Below are 15,896 nucleotides of genomic sequence, written 5' to 3' on the forward strand. Positions count from 1 at the left end.
CTTTAATATTCATATTGTGTTTCTTTAAAACTGGGCAACCCGGAAGAATGTGTCGTCTTTTGGTGGTCACAAAAACGCACGAGTTTTAGTGTGAGGGACCCAGGACCCAGGCCTGTATAAGTGCGCTTTGTCAGGAATAAACAATTGGTAAATTTGGTCTGATTGATCTACTGGTCTTCTCTTTGACAGAACGAACTCGCAAAATTGTTAGGTGCACCAGTGTGTGGATTAGGACATAGCAATTTATGTGTTAAGTGTTGATCGCAATTTGGAGTCAGATCAATAACTAGAATCCGTAACCTAACACTACAAAGTTCAGCCTTGGTTGCATCACATTATAACAGCCATCCTCAGTTTTAAGAGGGTGTGCACACGTTTTAGTCTCTCAGACCAAAAAAATTACATCTGAGCAGCCTTGTGCGGATATTTGCGTTTACCCTTTAGCATTGTTGTATTAATCCTGAAAGCAAAGATGATGTGTAATTTGCATGCAGAAAATTACAGCTGCTGTTGTGCATGTGAAGGTGTGCCCTGCAAAAACAGCCCAAACAGGATTACTACATTCATTGGTTTAACGTTTCTAAAAACTCCCCACCTTGCACCACGTTACATCGGTTTCTTATAACATCTTACCTGGCGTGACAAGTGTTCATTTGCAAGATGCTTTAGGAGCAGCTTCTTTCAACCTGTCTAAAAGAATGATTGTCATCACATTTCACTCAAAACAGCAATATCTCATGTCTTAACCAATAATTAATAATAAAATAGGTTAAATAATCTTCAAAACGGTTAGAATTGTCAAACATGATAATGGAACTGTGTGCACAAAGGTCACACTGTCCTATCGGTAGCTCCTCCTGGTTGCATCCTATTATAACAAATGGCCTCCAACCAGAACATACTTCGTGGAAAGGCAACAGTCAAATGGCGTCTGTTGTTGTTTTGTGCTGCTACCTAGTGGGCGTTACAAATATTGCAACAAAGACGACTCAGTCGATCAGCAAACTCGCATTGGAAACGAAACGAACAAGATGTGCCTTTCACTTGCAAACTAAGCAGTACATTTTTAAAAACAGATTAGTTATCAAATTGCAGCATTTTATTCAAAAGGACTAAATAGGCTAAATTTTGTAATTTGGTCAGATGTTGACGTCAAACGGGCAGTTGAATTCCGAGGCTAACTTATTTCACATCATTGATCCATTACTGTGGATGTGTGTTTGTTCATCTAATAAACCTTTTTTTTATTTGGTGGTGTGTCGTGATATTTTTTGGGTGGTAGGGTGTTATGGAAATAACAGTATTCCATTCAAATTTAAATTTTATCATTTAGATCATACCTTGTACCTTGTTGGAGGTACCGAACCCCACCAGTTTCATATGCGCATTCACCGAACCCCTCGTTAGTGATTTTTTATTTTTATTTATTTTTTTATTTTAGACATAGATGTTTTTTACTGGTGCACAAAATGAGCCACGCATGAAAATCACCTTGTTCAAAGAATAAAACCAACACAATGTATGAACTCACAACAAATTACATACTGATAAATCAGAATTTACACAATAAATCCGGTTTGTTCGGACCTCCTCAGTGGAGGCTCTGTCGAACCCCTGAGACCGACTCACCGAACCCCTAGGGTTCGATCGAACCCAGGTTAAGAACCACTGATTTAGATACAGCAGATTAAATCGGTGACGTCAGTCGTAGACATTGCCAATTCCGAGTTTGTCATGAAGGCGTCACTGGACTTCTACGTCACACGAGCAACAAGAGGGGGCTGGTCCATTGAGCGTTTCCGGAGGAGGTGGATAATCCCATTCCAAGGTATTGCCTCCAATTTGCCTCAAGGGACCCGCTTCACAGAATCAAATGCAAGTTGAAAACAAAATCTTTTAATTCATTGTAGATTTGCACTACTGTCGGAGATGTTATTTTGTGTCTTTTGTTTTCTTTATTTTGTAAAATAGCAAAAAGTCAGAGCAACCTGTAGTCAACAATGTGACAGCTGTTGTTGCGTACGTGACGTTTTTGGAGAGGAACTATAAAGTGGATCCGTTTTGGCTTCAATGGCGACCTATTTCGCTCTAACTTTAATCGCGGCGGCGTTCTGGAGCGTCGAAGGCGAGCCCCGAAGTCAGCCTTCTCTCGCCTCGCCCCCGAACGCGACGTCGGCCGCCGCGGCATCCGTTAACCTCCTCCAACATGATGACGGCGGCGGCGGCGACAACAACGGCACCCAAGCGGCCGTCGGATCCCCGACTTCTTCCCTCATGACGCATCTACCCACGCTCAAAGTCATCGTCATTTGCACCTGCGTGTTGACCGGGGCTCTCATCACCTGCCTGCTCTTCAAAGTGTTCAGGTAAGCAAGGGCAAGTGCGGAATTTAGGGAAAATCTTTGTACTGTTATTCCAAAGTCCCTGCATGAGCGTGCAAACACAAGCGTCTGTTTGGCACCTCATGATTTGAGAGTTTGTTTGCGTGAAATGTCTTTTGACCCAATTTGGAGCATGTGATTGTGTTCAATTCTGCGAAAAATCAAGGTCTGTTTTATCATCTTCTATTAGAGGCAGTCGAACTGGGTCACTTTGAAACTAGGGATGCACACAAAACAGCTTTTTCTGTTATCGTGCAGGAGGATAATTATTTGACATTTTTGTAGGGTTAGACACAATGTGGAAGTAATCAAATGTGCATTTTATTCGGTGGAACAAATAATTGTGGGTAAAGCTTGGTGGAGAAATCCTTGTTGACGAACAGTGACGAGACTTTTTCTTAGTAGTTGCTCACTACTGGAATACAACTAAAGACAGATTTGGGCCCTTAAAAAAATCAGCAGGGGATTAATTTACTTCTCTCGCTGTCAATTCAAAATTTTACCCTGTAAAAATGTTGAAATATTGTCTTTTAATTGCTAATTACTTTTTTTTTTTTTTTTTTACAGATCTGGGAGGAGAATTAGGAAAACCCGCAAGTATGACATCATCACGACCCCCGCAGAGCGAGTGGAGATGGCTCCCCTCAATGACGAAAACGACGACGAGGACGACTCGACTCTGTTTGACGTCAGTTACAGGTATGCTCTTTAAAATATTTGCTTTGTGTACAGCAAATAATAAACAATAATATTTTGCATCCATTGACGGGCGATGCTAGCAAAGTGCCGCGCAGTGTGATCGGCAACATGCTATAATCTTCCTATAATCTCATCTAATCAACTTGATTAGAACTGTCCGAGTGTGACCCAATTGATTTTTGGTGCTATACAAATGCGCTTCATGGACAGTTTTGAAGGGAACCGAAAAAGCGAAACGCTCATGCAGCCAAACTTGTTATGCAGAAGCGGCTGCGATGGGATGTTGACACAAGGTTTCACCCTTCCGTCCTTCCCATTGTTGCTTGGCGTGTGGGCGCTTCCTCAAAAGGAAGATCCAGCGTCCTGTTGACGCCATCCTTGTCCAAACTCACTTTGCTTTTCTATCACACGTCCAGGTGAATTGGCCACCGAGCAAAATGTGACCACCTTCTCCTTTTGGATGGACCCGTGCAGCGCCTCGTCTTTGGTCTTTTGTTAACGCCTCTTGTTGAATGGTCTCGCACGAATGGAAATGTTGTTGTTCATCTGCATTTTTCACACTGGCTTAGTCATATCTGATCTGGACCTGCGAGCCACATTGTGCACATTTGTAAATTTGGACTTGACTTCCATAGCAAATATGTCCACAGTACTTATTATTATTTCCTCATCCTGTGAAGCAGTGAGCAATCAACCTCACTTTTCTTCAACTCCACATTTGCTGCTACCTATAATTCCTGGTTATAATAATTGTGAGCTATTTGTAAATGGGCTTTTAAGGCGTCCCTGCTTAGTTGCAATGAAAGTTTGAAATATTGCCACAGTGGCCTCCTTTGTTTCCCTTTGTGAAATAAAAATACATGTTTCTTGTCGCGTTAAGATTTTTTTTTTTGCATCACAAAAATACATTTATATTGTCGTAAATAAACATTGAAATGTCCTTGAGTCTAAGTACCAGAAAATCAATATACAATTAATGTGGTTGAATATGACACATTAGGGGACGCAAGTCTGAGAAGATAGACCTTGTACATTCATTTAAAAAAAATACATTCTCAGCATTGCATTGAAGAGCTAGTGTTCTTTGCAATCTTTTCACTAAGTTGACTCTTGCAAGTCTGTGCAAACACGACTGTGTGGCCAGCTGCTACACTTCTACATTGTTTCTCATCTGGAGGGGGGAGGGCAATCAAATAGTACATTTTCACCTTTCTTCATTTGCCTCCCCAGGCTATGCAACATGAATCTTGAATTAAATAAAGGATGCCCTTATACTTGTGTTTAATGAGTTAAGATGGATTTTCAGTAGTGGCTTGTGGGCTCCCTCTAGTGGTGGACCAGGGAAAAAATCTCAGCCCAAGTCCAGTTCACTTGTATTTAACTTGTAAAGTTGATTTTCTGCCTTTTAGTCACACAACCAGGTTCTTTTTGTTTTAGAACCTCAAGGTTATCAGGCCTCTTCTTTGGGAGCTTCGAAAGTCCTCTTGATTTTCAAACCACTTCAAGTGGCTGTACTTCCATTTAGATGGTCTAATGCGTTCATCTCATCCTCCGTTAGGTTTAATAGTGGAATTATTTTCTTATATTCAGACTTCTTTGGGAACCTCTTAATCTTCTAAACCAGGTTGAGGAACCCTGGTCCTGTGAGAGCCGAATCCTGCCTGATCATTTGAATCAGGTGTGTTGCGGCAGGGAAACGGGTAGGTTGGGGTTCCCCGCCTACCCCTGTGCTAATCGCTTCAGGAGACGTAACTGCAGTCAAATTACTTCTTCATTCATGTTCAAAAGCTTGTTATGATGCTGTTCCTGAAAATAAAATGTAAGTTTCATTTTCATGCACAATTTAGGCTTACTATGTTGGTGAATGATGGTCACGGTGATATCTTGGTTGGAGAACCAATTTTTTTTTTTTTAGAACCATTGTCTTCTCAATGTTGTTACCGCAGTCAAAAGCTGCTTTGTAAATTGAAGGTCAAAAAGCCTGCGAACAAAGTGGAGTCCCACAGCAATTACAGAAACCAAAATGTACAAAAGCAAGCTGACGTGAGCGTAGCCTGCATGTTCAGTGTTTCCATGGTGATATTCCACCGGCTACTCGCTCGGGAGCTCGGCGCCGCAGTTGGCAGTGTGAAGCCGCAGCGCCCCCTGTCGGTGTAAAGCGCTAAGCGTCCGAAACTCCAGCGGCATGGTGTGCGGGCTGGAACTGGACGTGTACTCGTATTTGAGAGCGTCATAGTAGTGGTACTTGACCGCCTTGCCCGCCGGGTCGCGTGAGAAGGGCCAGAAGCCGTAGAGATGGATCTCCTCGCAGAAGCGGGTCGCCAGCGTGTACATGAGGAGCCCTGTGGTCGGACGCTTGATGTGGACCTGATTGGTCAGCCAGTAGCTGCAAACAAAGAAAGCAAATTATCATATTCTATTATATTTTATTTATTTGAATCTATCTATCTATCTATCTATCTATCTATCTATCTATCTATCTATCTATCTATCTATCTATCTATCTATCTATCTATCTATCTATCTATCTATCTATCTATCTATCTGCAAATAAAAATGAAATTCACTGGTGGATTTTGTAGACGGTATAAGGTCTGCTATGCTTTGCAGCCGAGATGTTCGTTTCATTAATGAGAACTCTTGGCATTTGGTTGCACTCTAAGCATTTTTGTGCACTCGGAACATAATAGCTGATGCTTGCTGAAAAATGACAAGGTTGGCAAAGCACTCATTTCGCAGCTTTATACAAAAAAAAAAAAAAAAACAGCAAAGGCCTCGGTTTCCGTCAGCGAGAACTTGGAGTGAAAACGCTGAGCACACACACACGGTTAATGGCAGAAGTGGCGGCGCGGTTGTTAGCCGACCCATGGAAAATGGCATCATTTGCTCCCTGACCAGAGGTGTTTCTTTTTTAATGAGGGAGAAAAAAGGGAAGAAGCGACAGTAATGTGGGAAAAAAAGGCAGCCTGAAGCCGACGGTGGATTGAAATGCTTCAAGGAAACGTACGAGCAGCTTGAAACACAATCAAGGCAAATAATCATAATACAGACAAAAACACAAACGCTTGCTCATTATTTGTGATATTTGAAACGTCTTGCTGTCGGGCCGGCTGCACGCAGGAAGTCGATAAATTCACATTTTGCTCAGATGGGAGCTAATGAAATGCTAACTGTGGATCAGTCGCCAAAGGTCACAGCTGTTGCACTCGGAAGACCCAATTAAAGGAATAACTTTGGCATTTTTCAACGTAAGAAATGAGAAGACGACCAAGATCACATTGCAGCACTTTTGATCAATACGGTCAAGCACAGCCAGTCCGTCCGTTTTTCCTTCCATATGTCCCTCGGCGGATTTTATTGGAACATCTTCCGCGTCATTTACCGAACGCCGCATCTATTTGCTGTTTTTGTGTCGATGCCAAAGCAATAAAAGTAGTACTTTGGCACAATCTGGCCTAACGGCCATTTCGTCAGCTTTAATTAACTGATAGTCTTTAATGTCTGTGCTCCTTGATTAAAAAGCAAAAGTTAACAATTGTGCAAAATTCCTTACCCTCTGACAGCGTGCAGCAGGCGCAGGGAAGGGAAGGCGGTGCGCACGTCGGCTGTGTGGCGCAGGATGAGGCGCAGGGCCCACTCCACGCGATCCTCCCCCCCTTTGGCCATGAAGGCCGGGATCCACAGCACGCTGCCGCTCAGACTGCGAAGCCGCCGCACAAAGCGCTGGCGCCACTCCTCGTCCGCCAGGTCCCGGAAGGCGCGCTGCACCACCGAAGGGTTCATGGTCACCAGGTTGGTCCGACGACCCACGTCATGCGCGAATTCCTCCACTGGCGCCAGGTTGCACCTTCACACATCACGCTCGTCATTATTATGCCCAGCGTGTTGCTGAGTCATGACCTTTACTCATGAACACGCGGCGGGAGACAAGAGAAAAGACCCCCCCAAAAAAAGAGGAAAAGTGCAATAAAAAGGTTGTGGCCCTTCTTCAGGCAGCCAGCGAGTGAGCGATCAATCAGCAGGACGTACCGACAGCCTTGATGTTTGCAGAATAGCAAGCGGGCGCCGGTTTGCATCCGCCGTCACGTGAGCCCCTCAGGCAGATTGATGGCTCTCCATTGACAGGACAAAATAGTGATGAATTGCGCAATCTGCCATTCTTGTGATTAAAGCCAAACACTAAGCCGAGGCGAGGCAGCTGACGCTTTGGGAGATGAGAATGGTACCTCAGAGAGCGCATCTGAAATGCACTCGTGCAAAAAATAAAAAGTCAACTTCATGAATAATTGTGCTTTTAATCGCACTCCCTCTCCTGACGCTGGCTTTCAAACTTCTCGATGAAAAAAAAGCGCTCCAAACCAGAATTAAAAGTGAGACGGGATTCTCAATTAAATTGAGAGGAGATAAAGCCAAAGCCAATTTTCTATTTCATTTCAATTACGGCCCACTCTAACTTGCAGGTTGCCTCACCAAGTGGAAATTTCCACACTTAACATGACAATGCAGTGAAAAAAGGATCTTTAATTTGGACTTGGATTGGAAAGAAATGTCTCTAACGCAGGGATGACTGCATGCGGCTGACTTATTTTGCTTCCAAAGTTTTTTCAGATTTTTTTTTTTTTAGGTTGTAATACCGCCAATCACCACTAGATGACATGCAGCGGATTTATTTTGCTTTCAAAATAAATAAAAACATTTTTTTTTTTAGGTTGTATGACCGCCAATCACCACTAGATGGCAAGCACGTCATATTATGTCGCCAGAGTCGGAGCGGTACCTGATGACAAAGTCGTGGGAGTCGATCTGGGAACCGCAGCCGCTGTTGAGCAGGATGCCCGAGTTGCCGACGACGGCGCACAGCCCGTAACGTTGATTCTTCATGGGCGACACGCTTGGCAAAAGCCGGTGGAGATTCTCAGAGATGTTGGTGGTGCTGTGGCGGTCAAAAACGTAGTGGACCACATCGCCGGGTCTCAGCGAGCCCTTCAGAATGGAGATGTCTCGCTCCGGGTCCAGGAATCTTAGCACGTTCTTCCTGCGGGGAAAAAAATATTGTTTGGCGATGATTTGAGCTTCGTCCTTCGCAATACCATGCTTCCATGTTGATGAAAGTGGAAGTGATGAGGTACCTGATGATCTTGGAGAGGGTCCTGTTGAAGGTCCAGTCAGCTGTCGGCAACTTGGCGCTATTATTGTAGGCTGGCTGAATGAGATTCATCGCGGCTCGTTTCGGAGAGGTCGTGCTGTCCACGTGTGTCGTCGCTGTCGTCGTTCTACATATCCACACAAGATTTTTTTTTTTTTCAAACTTCAATAAGTATTGGAAATGATCAAACTACCAGAGACTAGTTTGACATGAGAAGCTAAACATTAGCTTAATGCTAATCACAATTGCAAAACACCTTCAACACGCTAACAAAACTAGCCTCAATATTTGATATTAATTGTGTGACATTTGAGGTCCTACAAGCCAAAACTTCAGATATATCACAACAAAATGGATTTCATCATCTGTATATGACAGTTGGGAATTTGATCAAAGTCATTTCAATGTGGAACATTCACGGTTTGGCACTTGTGGATTGGAGAACAGCATTTTTTTTCCTCCCTCACAGGCCGGCCTGCAAATAGCAGCTGCCTCCTCCAAATCAAGTCTCAGCAGATATTCCGTGCGCAGTGAGAAGCGCCGGGCGGCTAATCGAGACTGCCGATTGACAATTACGTCGAAGTGGCAACCAGATTCCCATCAGCCCGCTGCATGCTTTCAATCGCATTTCGAGCAGGTGCGTTACAGACCTGCGTGCTTTCGGGAAGAGCCGCTTCATCTTTGAGCCGCCGCTATTTCTGAGAAGAAAAACAAAACAAGTATGATGAGGCATGTCTTGCGTTCCTAAGCCTGTAAGAACGAATGAAGGTGAAAGGCAATAATGGAGCCGGTATTTTTAGACCTAGCCACCATGGGCCCCTTTGGTGATGAGTAGACATGCAATCACAATGAATCACATTAGCTAGATAAACGGAGACACATATATAATGCACATTTTCTCAAGAAAAGACAAAACAGTCTAATGCAGAGATGTCAAACTCATTTTTGTGGTGGGCCGCATCGTAGTCATAGTTTCTCTCGGAGGGCCTGTTCAAATATTTTAAAAAGACGAATGGTAACAAAAATATCAAGCAATATCTCTATTTTTTTTTAAGTAAAAACAATTTGTAATTTTAGTAATGACACAAAGTCGACGCAAAATTTGTCTTGCAGGCCACATAAAATTATGTGGCGGGCCGTATCTGACCCCCGGGCCTTGAGTTTAACACCTATGGTCTAATGTGATCCAATAATGGCTCTCATGTAACCAGTAAAAAGAAACGTGAGTCACTGAGCTAGCTAGCATACTTTAAACTGTAATTTGGCTGTCAGCCTAATAGCATAATTGCCAAAATTGCATTTATGAAGACTTTTTTTGTTGTTTGTTATTTTTGAGAAAAACAAAATCTTAAATAAAATAAGCTACAATTGTATTTGCTAATGCACGAGCTGGCCGGAGCTCGCAGGAGGTAACACAATCTCCCCCGTCCTCCCCCTTTACCACCTCCATTGTTGTAATTGTACTAAGCTGCATTCAGCCTGTGGTCAAAGTGCTTCTTCTTCATCTTTTTTGTTCCCCTGTGACAAATCGCAAATCGATACAGGCACATTATGCACTCCGAAACCAATCCTGAAAGGGAAATGAGGCTTCTGCTAAATTAAGAATTGTTGCATGTGCTGCAAAATCAAAAGTGGGCCGTGTGTGTGTGTGTGTCACTGGGGCGATTGGCGCTGCACTGCTTAAAAATTCAATTACAGAGAAAAATGAATGAAAGAGCAGCCTTTTCTTTTGCAGACTTGCCCTCCCTCCTTCCTTTCTTTCTTCCTATGAGTGTAGCCCGATCCGATTCCACATGCAAGCTGCTGCAAGACAAATAAAGTATGTTTTTTTTGTTAGTTTTTTTAACTTCATGACCTTTCTTTTATAAAATACCAACAGCAATGAAAATGTGCTTTTGAGGGAAGAATAATGTATTTTCAAATATTCACTATTTCATGAGATGTTCACAAGAGGTAATCTCATCCAAGAGACCCAATGCTGCCATAGTTGGTGTTCATTTTTACTTTCCCGGCTGTATGGTCAAACCTGAATTGGCCAAGATTTTTCCCTACCCATTTTCATTTAAAAACAAAAAAACTGCACTGGCAGGTGCACCGTTGGCAACATTTCACGTTCAAAAACTTAAAAATGAAATTCAGTTTTTTTGGTGGCTGGAATGGATTATAATGGATAAATATAGATCGGTGAGCGCTGCAAAATTGACATCCGTACATTTCCGTTCATTTCAGTGGTGAAAGATGATTTGAGTTACAAACGGACAAATTAAAAACTGCTGTATTTTAACACAAGTGCTCACTTGTCAGTGGAACTCTGAATATTGAACACAATGGATGGAACACATGGAAAAAAAAGATGAGCATTTACTCACGAGGCTTCATGCTTTTCTCCTTGTTCCACTTGTGAGATATCATCAATGATGAGGAGAAGCACGAGTAGCGTGACAAAGAGGAAAAACAGCGTGCGTGATGTGGGCGTCATGATCCCGGCATGGGGGACCGCCGCAAGTGCGGCGGCTGGCATCCCCCCCGCGTTCACCTTCTTCTCCTTCGCATGTCGACCGACGTCTGTCCGCTCGACTCTAGTGCGCTGTGTGTGTGTGTCTTTGTTGTGATCGGCGGACCCCTCCCACCCGTGCTGCAGTCCAATGTCAATGAGGCAAGCCCCCTTCTCCTTCTCCGCCTTGCGTGTGCGTGCGCTTGCCTAAGTGCTAATTCCCTGGTCCAACTTCCAAAGCGGGCACCTCCAGAGGCGGTGTTGGGGGTGTGTGGGGGCGGTTCGATGATCTGGACCACATGCTGTCTTAAAGGCACAGGCGCCGTCCTCGTTACTATAATTTACGTAAAGACCGCGCTGCTTCACGGTGGGTGGGCAGAATAAACAACAAATAATCTACTTCATTCTTTGAAAAAGGATTTTATTTCCAGAGCAAAATAAACGGCATAGAAAGAGTACGAAAAGCTCCAAACTAGAACTGCAGAGATCAGTAGCAACTCTTCACACGCCAGGAATAAATGGTTTGCACGCACGCGCGCACACGCACGCACGCGCACACGGTCCTGTTGTGGATTTTTAGCTAACACAGAACTAATGTGCGACATATTTGCTATTCTCACCGCAATCAGCCATTTGCTGTCGTAATATCTGACAGAGCGTTCTGGGCCCCTTCAAGATAAATATATTATCTCTTGCATTTTCAAATACACACAAAAATATGACTTTTCATCTCCTAATGCACTCCTTCGGCTCATAATGTCATTGATACGATATATATATATATATATATATATATATATATATATATATATATATATATATATATGCTCCCTTATTAAGACAAATTAGGCTGATTAAACTGCTGTAAAAGCAAAGCCGCGTTGACATTGCCCACATTTGCACATCCGCCCCAAACGTGGATCCAGCATGAGAACGGCAATATTTTCAAAAAGGTCCAAGAGGCCACGAGCAAGAACAAAAAGTCCTGTTGGCTTGCGTGCGCTAAAACAACTTTTGTCTTCTCTGCAAATACACAAAGGTCGCTCAGGATACACGTTGAGAAAGGGTTTGCCTCGAGACAAAATTCGAAAAACAATTGGAAGTTTGCTAGGAAAAAGACGAGGACGTTATGAGCATTCGTAACATGGGCAACAGAATAAATACATTTCACTTGCCACAATTTCATAAAACAAATCTAGACAAAAGTGTCAACCTTACATAAAAGCCATCTTTCAAATTTATTCTAAAAGTTTTCAAAAGCATTCTTGGAAAATTCCAAATTTAATCTTGCAATATTTTATTTTATCTAGCTGAGCAACATTTTAACCTTATTCTTGTACATTTTTCAACTTGTATTACTATTTCAAATTAATTGTTGAAATAGTTTAAATTATTCTTTGAACATTTCAAATATATACTTGTAAATTTTATTGCACGGGTCCGTAGAAAGCAAGTGCATTGAAGCTTAAAAAAGTAAAAAACATTATTCTTGTAACATTTCAAATGAGGTTTGCAAGATTTCAGGAATTTTTAACGTTGAAAGCTCGCCATGGGAATTTGCAGGAATAAACCGAGGATTTTTTCAAATGGAGTTTAGTTAGTTGATCTGCATTCATGGAGAGGCAGTCACAAAAAAAGGTTTGTAATTGCCTACATGTGCCACAAGAGAGAGGCAAAACACCAGCTTTGTGATGATTACAAACCTTTGGTAGGTTTTACAAGTCGGGCTCAACTCAAGTCAAATGCCACCAGGTGGCGCCAGAATAAAACGGCTGACGTTTTCAGTGAATGACGGCAGGAAAGAAAAATAAATAGAACGACAAAAATCCCCCACTTTATCTTCCCATGGAAACTCGCCATAAAACTTAGCTTGGATGTCCACTGAGCGAGCGTCAGTCACACCGGCAAAAATGACCCCTTGCCCGTTGAGGATGACCATATCAGTGGCCGTGAAAGACGGCAAGGGATGATCAAGTTCCTTGGCCAAAAGCCCAAGCCTATAAAACGGACTCCATGTTTTCGCAATACTCATGGTCCCCCAGGTTGTATATGAACTGCGTCCGGTCCACTTTGGGAGCCTCCGAGAGCGACGGGTAGAAGTCACCGGGCGCCATGTTGGCCTCGTGGCTTTTGATGTAGGTGTTGTAGTTGCGGCGCAGGCAGTACCAGGTGGTGGCGTACAGGAGGAAGGCCACCACCTTCAGGACGATGGCTAGGCTCACGTAGAGGCGGCGATACGACAGGTTGTCGTACAGCAGGCACGCGCCTTTGTCGCCGCAGTCCGAGCTCCAGAACAGGCACGTGGAGTCGATGGCCGCCCCGAAGATCAGGGGAGGCGGGATGAAGCCTGGGGGAACCAACACATATATTTTTTTTAAATGTTCCAATCACTGGCAGGCAAGTGGGAAAAAAAATCTCACCTAAGAGTCGCAGCAAAAGGAACAAGACGCCAAGCGCGTAGGACTTGAGCTCGGGAGTGACGGTCCTGATGAGGACGATGACGGAGGGCGTCTGGGCCATGGCACCAACCAGGCTGCACACACAGATGATGCACAAGAAGACCAGGAAGGCTTCCTGGCAGCCAGCTGTCGGACATTTGCCCGCGACTACCGTGGCCAGCTCGCTGTCGGAGGAGACGCAGGCACAGCCACTCAGGTTCTGTGTGCAGGAAAAAAAAAAAATATATATATATATATATACCGTATTTGCCGGTGTATTGGTCGACCTTTTTCGATCCAAAATCGACCGAAAAAAATCGACCTCGACTTATACACCGAGTCATAAAATTTAACTTCGTATTCATCGCTTCAAATGTGATGGTAACCAAGGCCGTTTCTCATGCATCTCATTGTGCGTTGCACTTAGAAAATTTGAACCGGGCGGCGTGCGCGGCCCGCTGGAAGTCGAATGAGGCGCCGCGATCTCCTCCGCGGTGCTTATAAAGTGCCGATCCGCTCGGCTTGGAGCTATTTCCGGCCTCCCGTTGGTGCCGGGCGGCGTGCGCGAGCTCGCCGGCCGCTGGAAGTCGAATGAGGCGCCGCGATCTCCTCCGCGGTGCTTATAAAGTGCCGATCCGCTCGGCTTGGAGCTATTTCCGGCCACTTGGCGCGTGCGCACGGCCTCCCGGATGTGCCGGGCGGGTGCGCGAGCTCGCCGGCCGCTAGAAGTCTAATGAGGGGCCGCGATCTCCTCCGCGGTGCTTATAAACAGCCGATCCGCTCGGCGGGGGCTATATTCGGCCACTTGGCGCGTGCGCACGGCCTCCCGGATGTGCCGGGCGGGTGCGCGAGCTCGCCGGCCGCTGGAAGTCGAATGAGGCGCCGCGATCTCCTCCGCGGTGCTTATAAACAGCCGATCCGCTCGGCGGGGGCTATTTTCGGCCACTTGGCGCGTGCGCACGGCCTCCCGGATGTGCCGGGCGGGTGCGTGAGCTCGCCGGCCGCTGGAAGTCGAATGAGGCGCCGCGATCTCCTCCGCGGTGCTTATAAAGTGCCGATCCCCTCAGCTTGGAGCTATTTCCGGCCTCCTGTTGGTGCCGGGCGGCGTGCGCGAGCTCGCCGGCCGCGATCTCCTCCGCGGTGCTTATAAACAGCCGCATGCGCACGGCCTCCCGGAATTTGAACACATTTCGTCAATAAATTTCGCATATTGAATTTTGAAGTTTAATATAATGCAACAATTGAGCTCGACTTATACAAAGGATATATCATAAAATCGTAAATTTCCGTCGAATTTTAGGGGGTCGACTTATACACCGAGTCGACCTGTACACCGGCAAATACGGTGTGTATGTATGTATATATATATATATATATATATATATATATAATGTTCACGAGTTTGTGCAATGAAGTGTTAGCCACCTGATCTTGGTTGCGTGTGCATCCGGCGAAGCAGGCTGACAGGTAGGTGACGCCGTTGGAGCCGCACACGGGGCTGATGGACGACGTGAAGCAGTTGCACTGCCTGATGCACGCCGCTTCTGGCTTCTTGCCCACCTGCAGCGTGCTGCGCGCGCGCGCATGCGCGCACACACACACACACACACACACACACACACACACACACACACACACACACACACACACACACACACACACACACACACACACACACACACACACACACACCACGGTTGCCCGCTCAAAAACAAATTGCCGGTAAAAACAACAGGCCAAAATCCCAAAAGCCTGGCAAGACACGAGCCGAGCAGTCATCGAGTCGACGCTTGGCCACATTTGTATTCCATGAGGGTCGCTCCCAGCACAGCCAATCTAATTTTCTCCCTTTTTGATGTGCTCAAGAAGGCAACAGGAAAATGGTTTGAATAAAATATCAAGCAGTTGTGGCCTGCAGTGGCGATAAGCATTTTTATTGACACGTTCAGACTGCGAGGCTCGACTGCTATTAAAGGGTTCAAACCTCAGAGGCCGCGAGAAAAGAAAATTGACCTGTTTGGTATTTTTCGGTGGGCTGGACTAGCCTTAGCTAGTTGGAGATTTATTCTGAACAGTACAATGTTCTCAATTGCCACTAGATGGCGCCAACTAACAGAAAATGTAAACAAAGGCGGCACGCCAGGCCTTACTTGTTGCCGTACATGACGGTGACGCCGGCCACGGCGCCCGTGTCACAGCCCAGGAAGAGGAAGGAGACGTAGCAGGCGGTGGAGACCAGGTTGACCAGCATGGCCATGCGAATGGCGCCCAGCGCCGACAGGTTGAGCTTCTTCACCAGCAGGCCTCCCATGAAGATGCCCAGGCAGGCGCACGGGATGGCCGTCATACCTGTGCAGCCACGCCGGTTACACACCGCCGTCACGCCGCCATTTTGCTTTTCGACCACAGACCTAGCAGCTGGTTGGCCGAGGTGGTGGTGAGGTTGAACTGCTGCTCCAAGTATTTGCCCAAAAAGGCGGCAAAGCCGGCCACCACAGCGATTTCCATGCAGGCGGCCAGGATGATGCAGGTGAAGACCGGGTTGGACAGCAGGTGTTTGGTCACCTTGGGGATCACTGCGGAAGGGGGCGGGGCAAAGCCGCAGCCATTTTTGTTTTGAGGAGGGAGGGGTACCTCGCATGATAATGAACCAAATGCAGCCAAATGGAGTTAATGGCTTACTCTTAAACACTTTTGTGTTTTCCCATCTCGTCAGCTCAATATTTGCTGTGATATTG

The 15,896-nt window shown here is 45.4% G+C and overlaps 3 protein-coding genes and 1 long non-coding RNA gene across 6 annotated transcripts in view; 2 read left to right on the top strand and 2 right to left on the bottom strand.

The window, feature by feature from the left end:
* The first annotated feature begins 1,737 nt into the window (after positions 1-1,737).
* On the top strand, positions 1,738-3,952 carry fam174b (family with sequence similarity 174 member B). Of its 2 annotated transcripts, XM_049723271.2 has the most exons (4): positions 1,738-1,875; positions 1,972-2,366; positions 2,949-3,080; positions 3,497-3,952. In XM_049723271.2, the coding sequence occupies exons 2-4, from the start codon at positions 2,071-2,073 to the stop codon at positions 3,498-3,500; spliced, it is 432 nt and encodes a 143-aa protein (XP_049579228.1). In that variant the 5' UTR covers positions 1,738-1,875; positions 1,972-2,070; the 3' UTR covers positions 3,501-3,952. The 2 variants fall into 2 exon arrangements, with proteins under 2 accessions (XP_049579228.1, XP_068507313.1); XM_068651212.1 differs by having other exon boundaries at positions 1,779-2,366.
* st8sia2 (ST8 alpha-N-acetyl-neuraminide alpha-2,8-sialyltransferase 2) lies at positions 1,842-10,971 on the bottom strand. The gene is made up of 6 exons (XM_049723247.2): positions 10,596-10,971; positions 8,877-8,924; positions 8,210-8,353; positions 7,858-8,115; positions 6,634-6,927; positions 1,842-5,466 (listed from the first exon to the last, which is right to left on the bottom strand). The coding sequence occupies exons 1-6, from the start codon at positions 10,745-10,747 to the stop codon at positions 5,172-5,174; spliced, it is 1,191 nt and encodes a 396-aa protein (XP_049579204.1). The 5' UTR covers positions 10,748-10,971; the 3' UTR covers positions 1,842-5,171.
* Positions 6,729-10,072, top strand: LOC125970707 (uncharacterized). The gene is made up of 2 exons (XR_007482243.1): positions 6,729-6,872; positions 7,789-10,072. It is a non-coding gene; the product is annotated as an uncharacterized lncRNA (long non-coding RNA).
* A 153-nt stretch (positions 10,972-11,124) lies between the features above and the next one.
* slco3a1a (solute carrier organic anion transporter family member 3A1a) overlaps positions 11,125-15,896 on the bottom strand; it is a 38,604-nt gene continuing 33,832 nt past the window's right edge. The window contains exons 5-10 of one of the 2 annotated variants that reach the window (XM_068651210.1): positions 15,570-15,734; positions 15,309-15,507; positions 14,584-14,728; positions 13,331-13,378; positions 13,141-13,253; positions 11,125-13,067 (exon numbers count right to left, since the gene is read on the bottom strand). In XM_068651210.1, the coding sequence (XP_068507311.1) occupies positions 12,821-13,067; positions 13,141-13,253; positions 13,331-13,378; positions 14,584-14,728; positions 15,309-15,507; positions 15,570-15,734 (917 nt within the window). In that variant the 3' untranslated portion in view covers positions 11,125-12,820. Of the gene's footprint in view, positions 13,068-13,140; positions 13,379-14,583; positions 14,729-15,308; positions 15,508-15,569; positions 15,735-15,896 lie in introns of both variants that reach the window. The other variant, XM_049723233.2, reaches the window with a different exon arrangement.

This window comes from Syngnathus scovelli, chromosome 6 (genome assembly GCF_024217435.2).
Source record: "Syngnathus scovelli strain Florida chromosome 6, RoL_Ssco_1.2, whole genome shotgun sequence".
Taxonomy (NCBI): domain Eukaryota; kingdom Metazoa; phylum Chordata; class Actinopteri; order Syngnathiformes; family Syngnathidae; genus Syngnathus; species Syngnathus scovelli.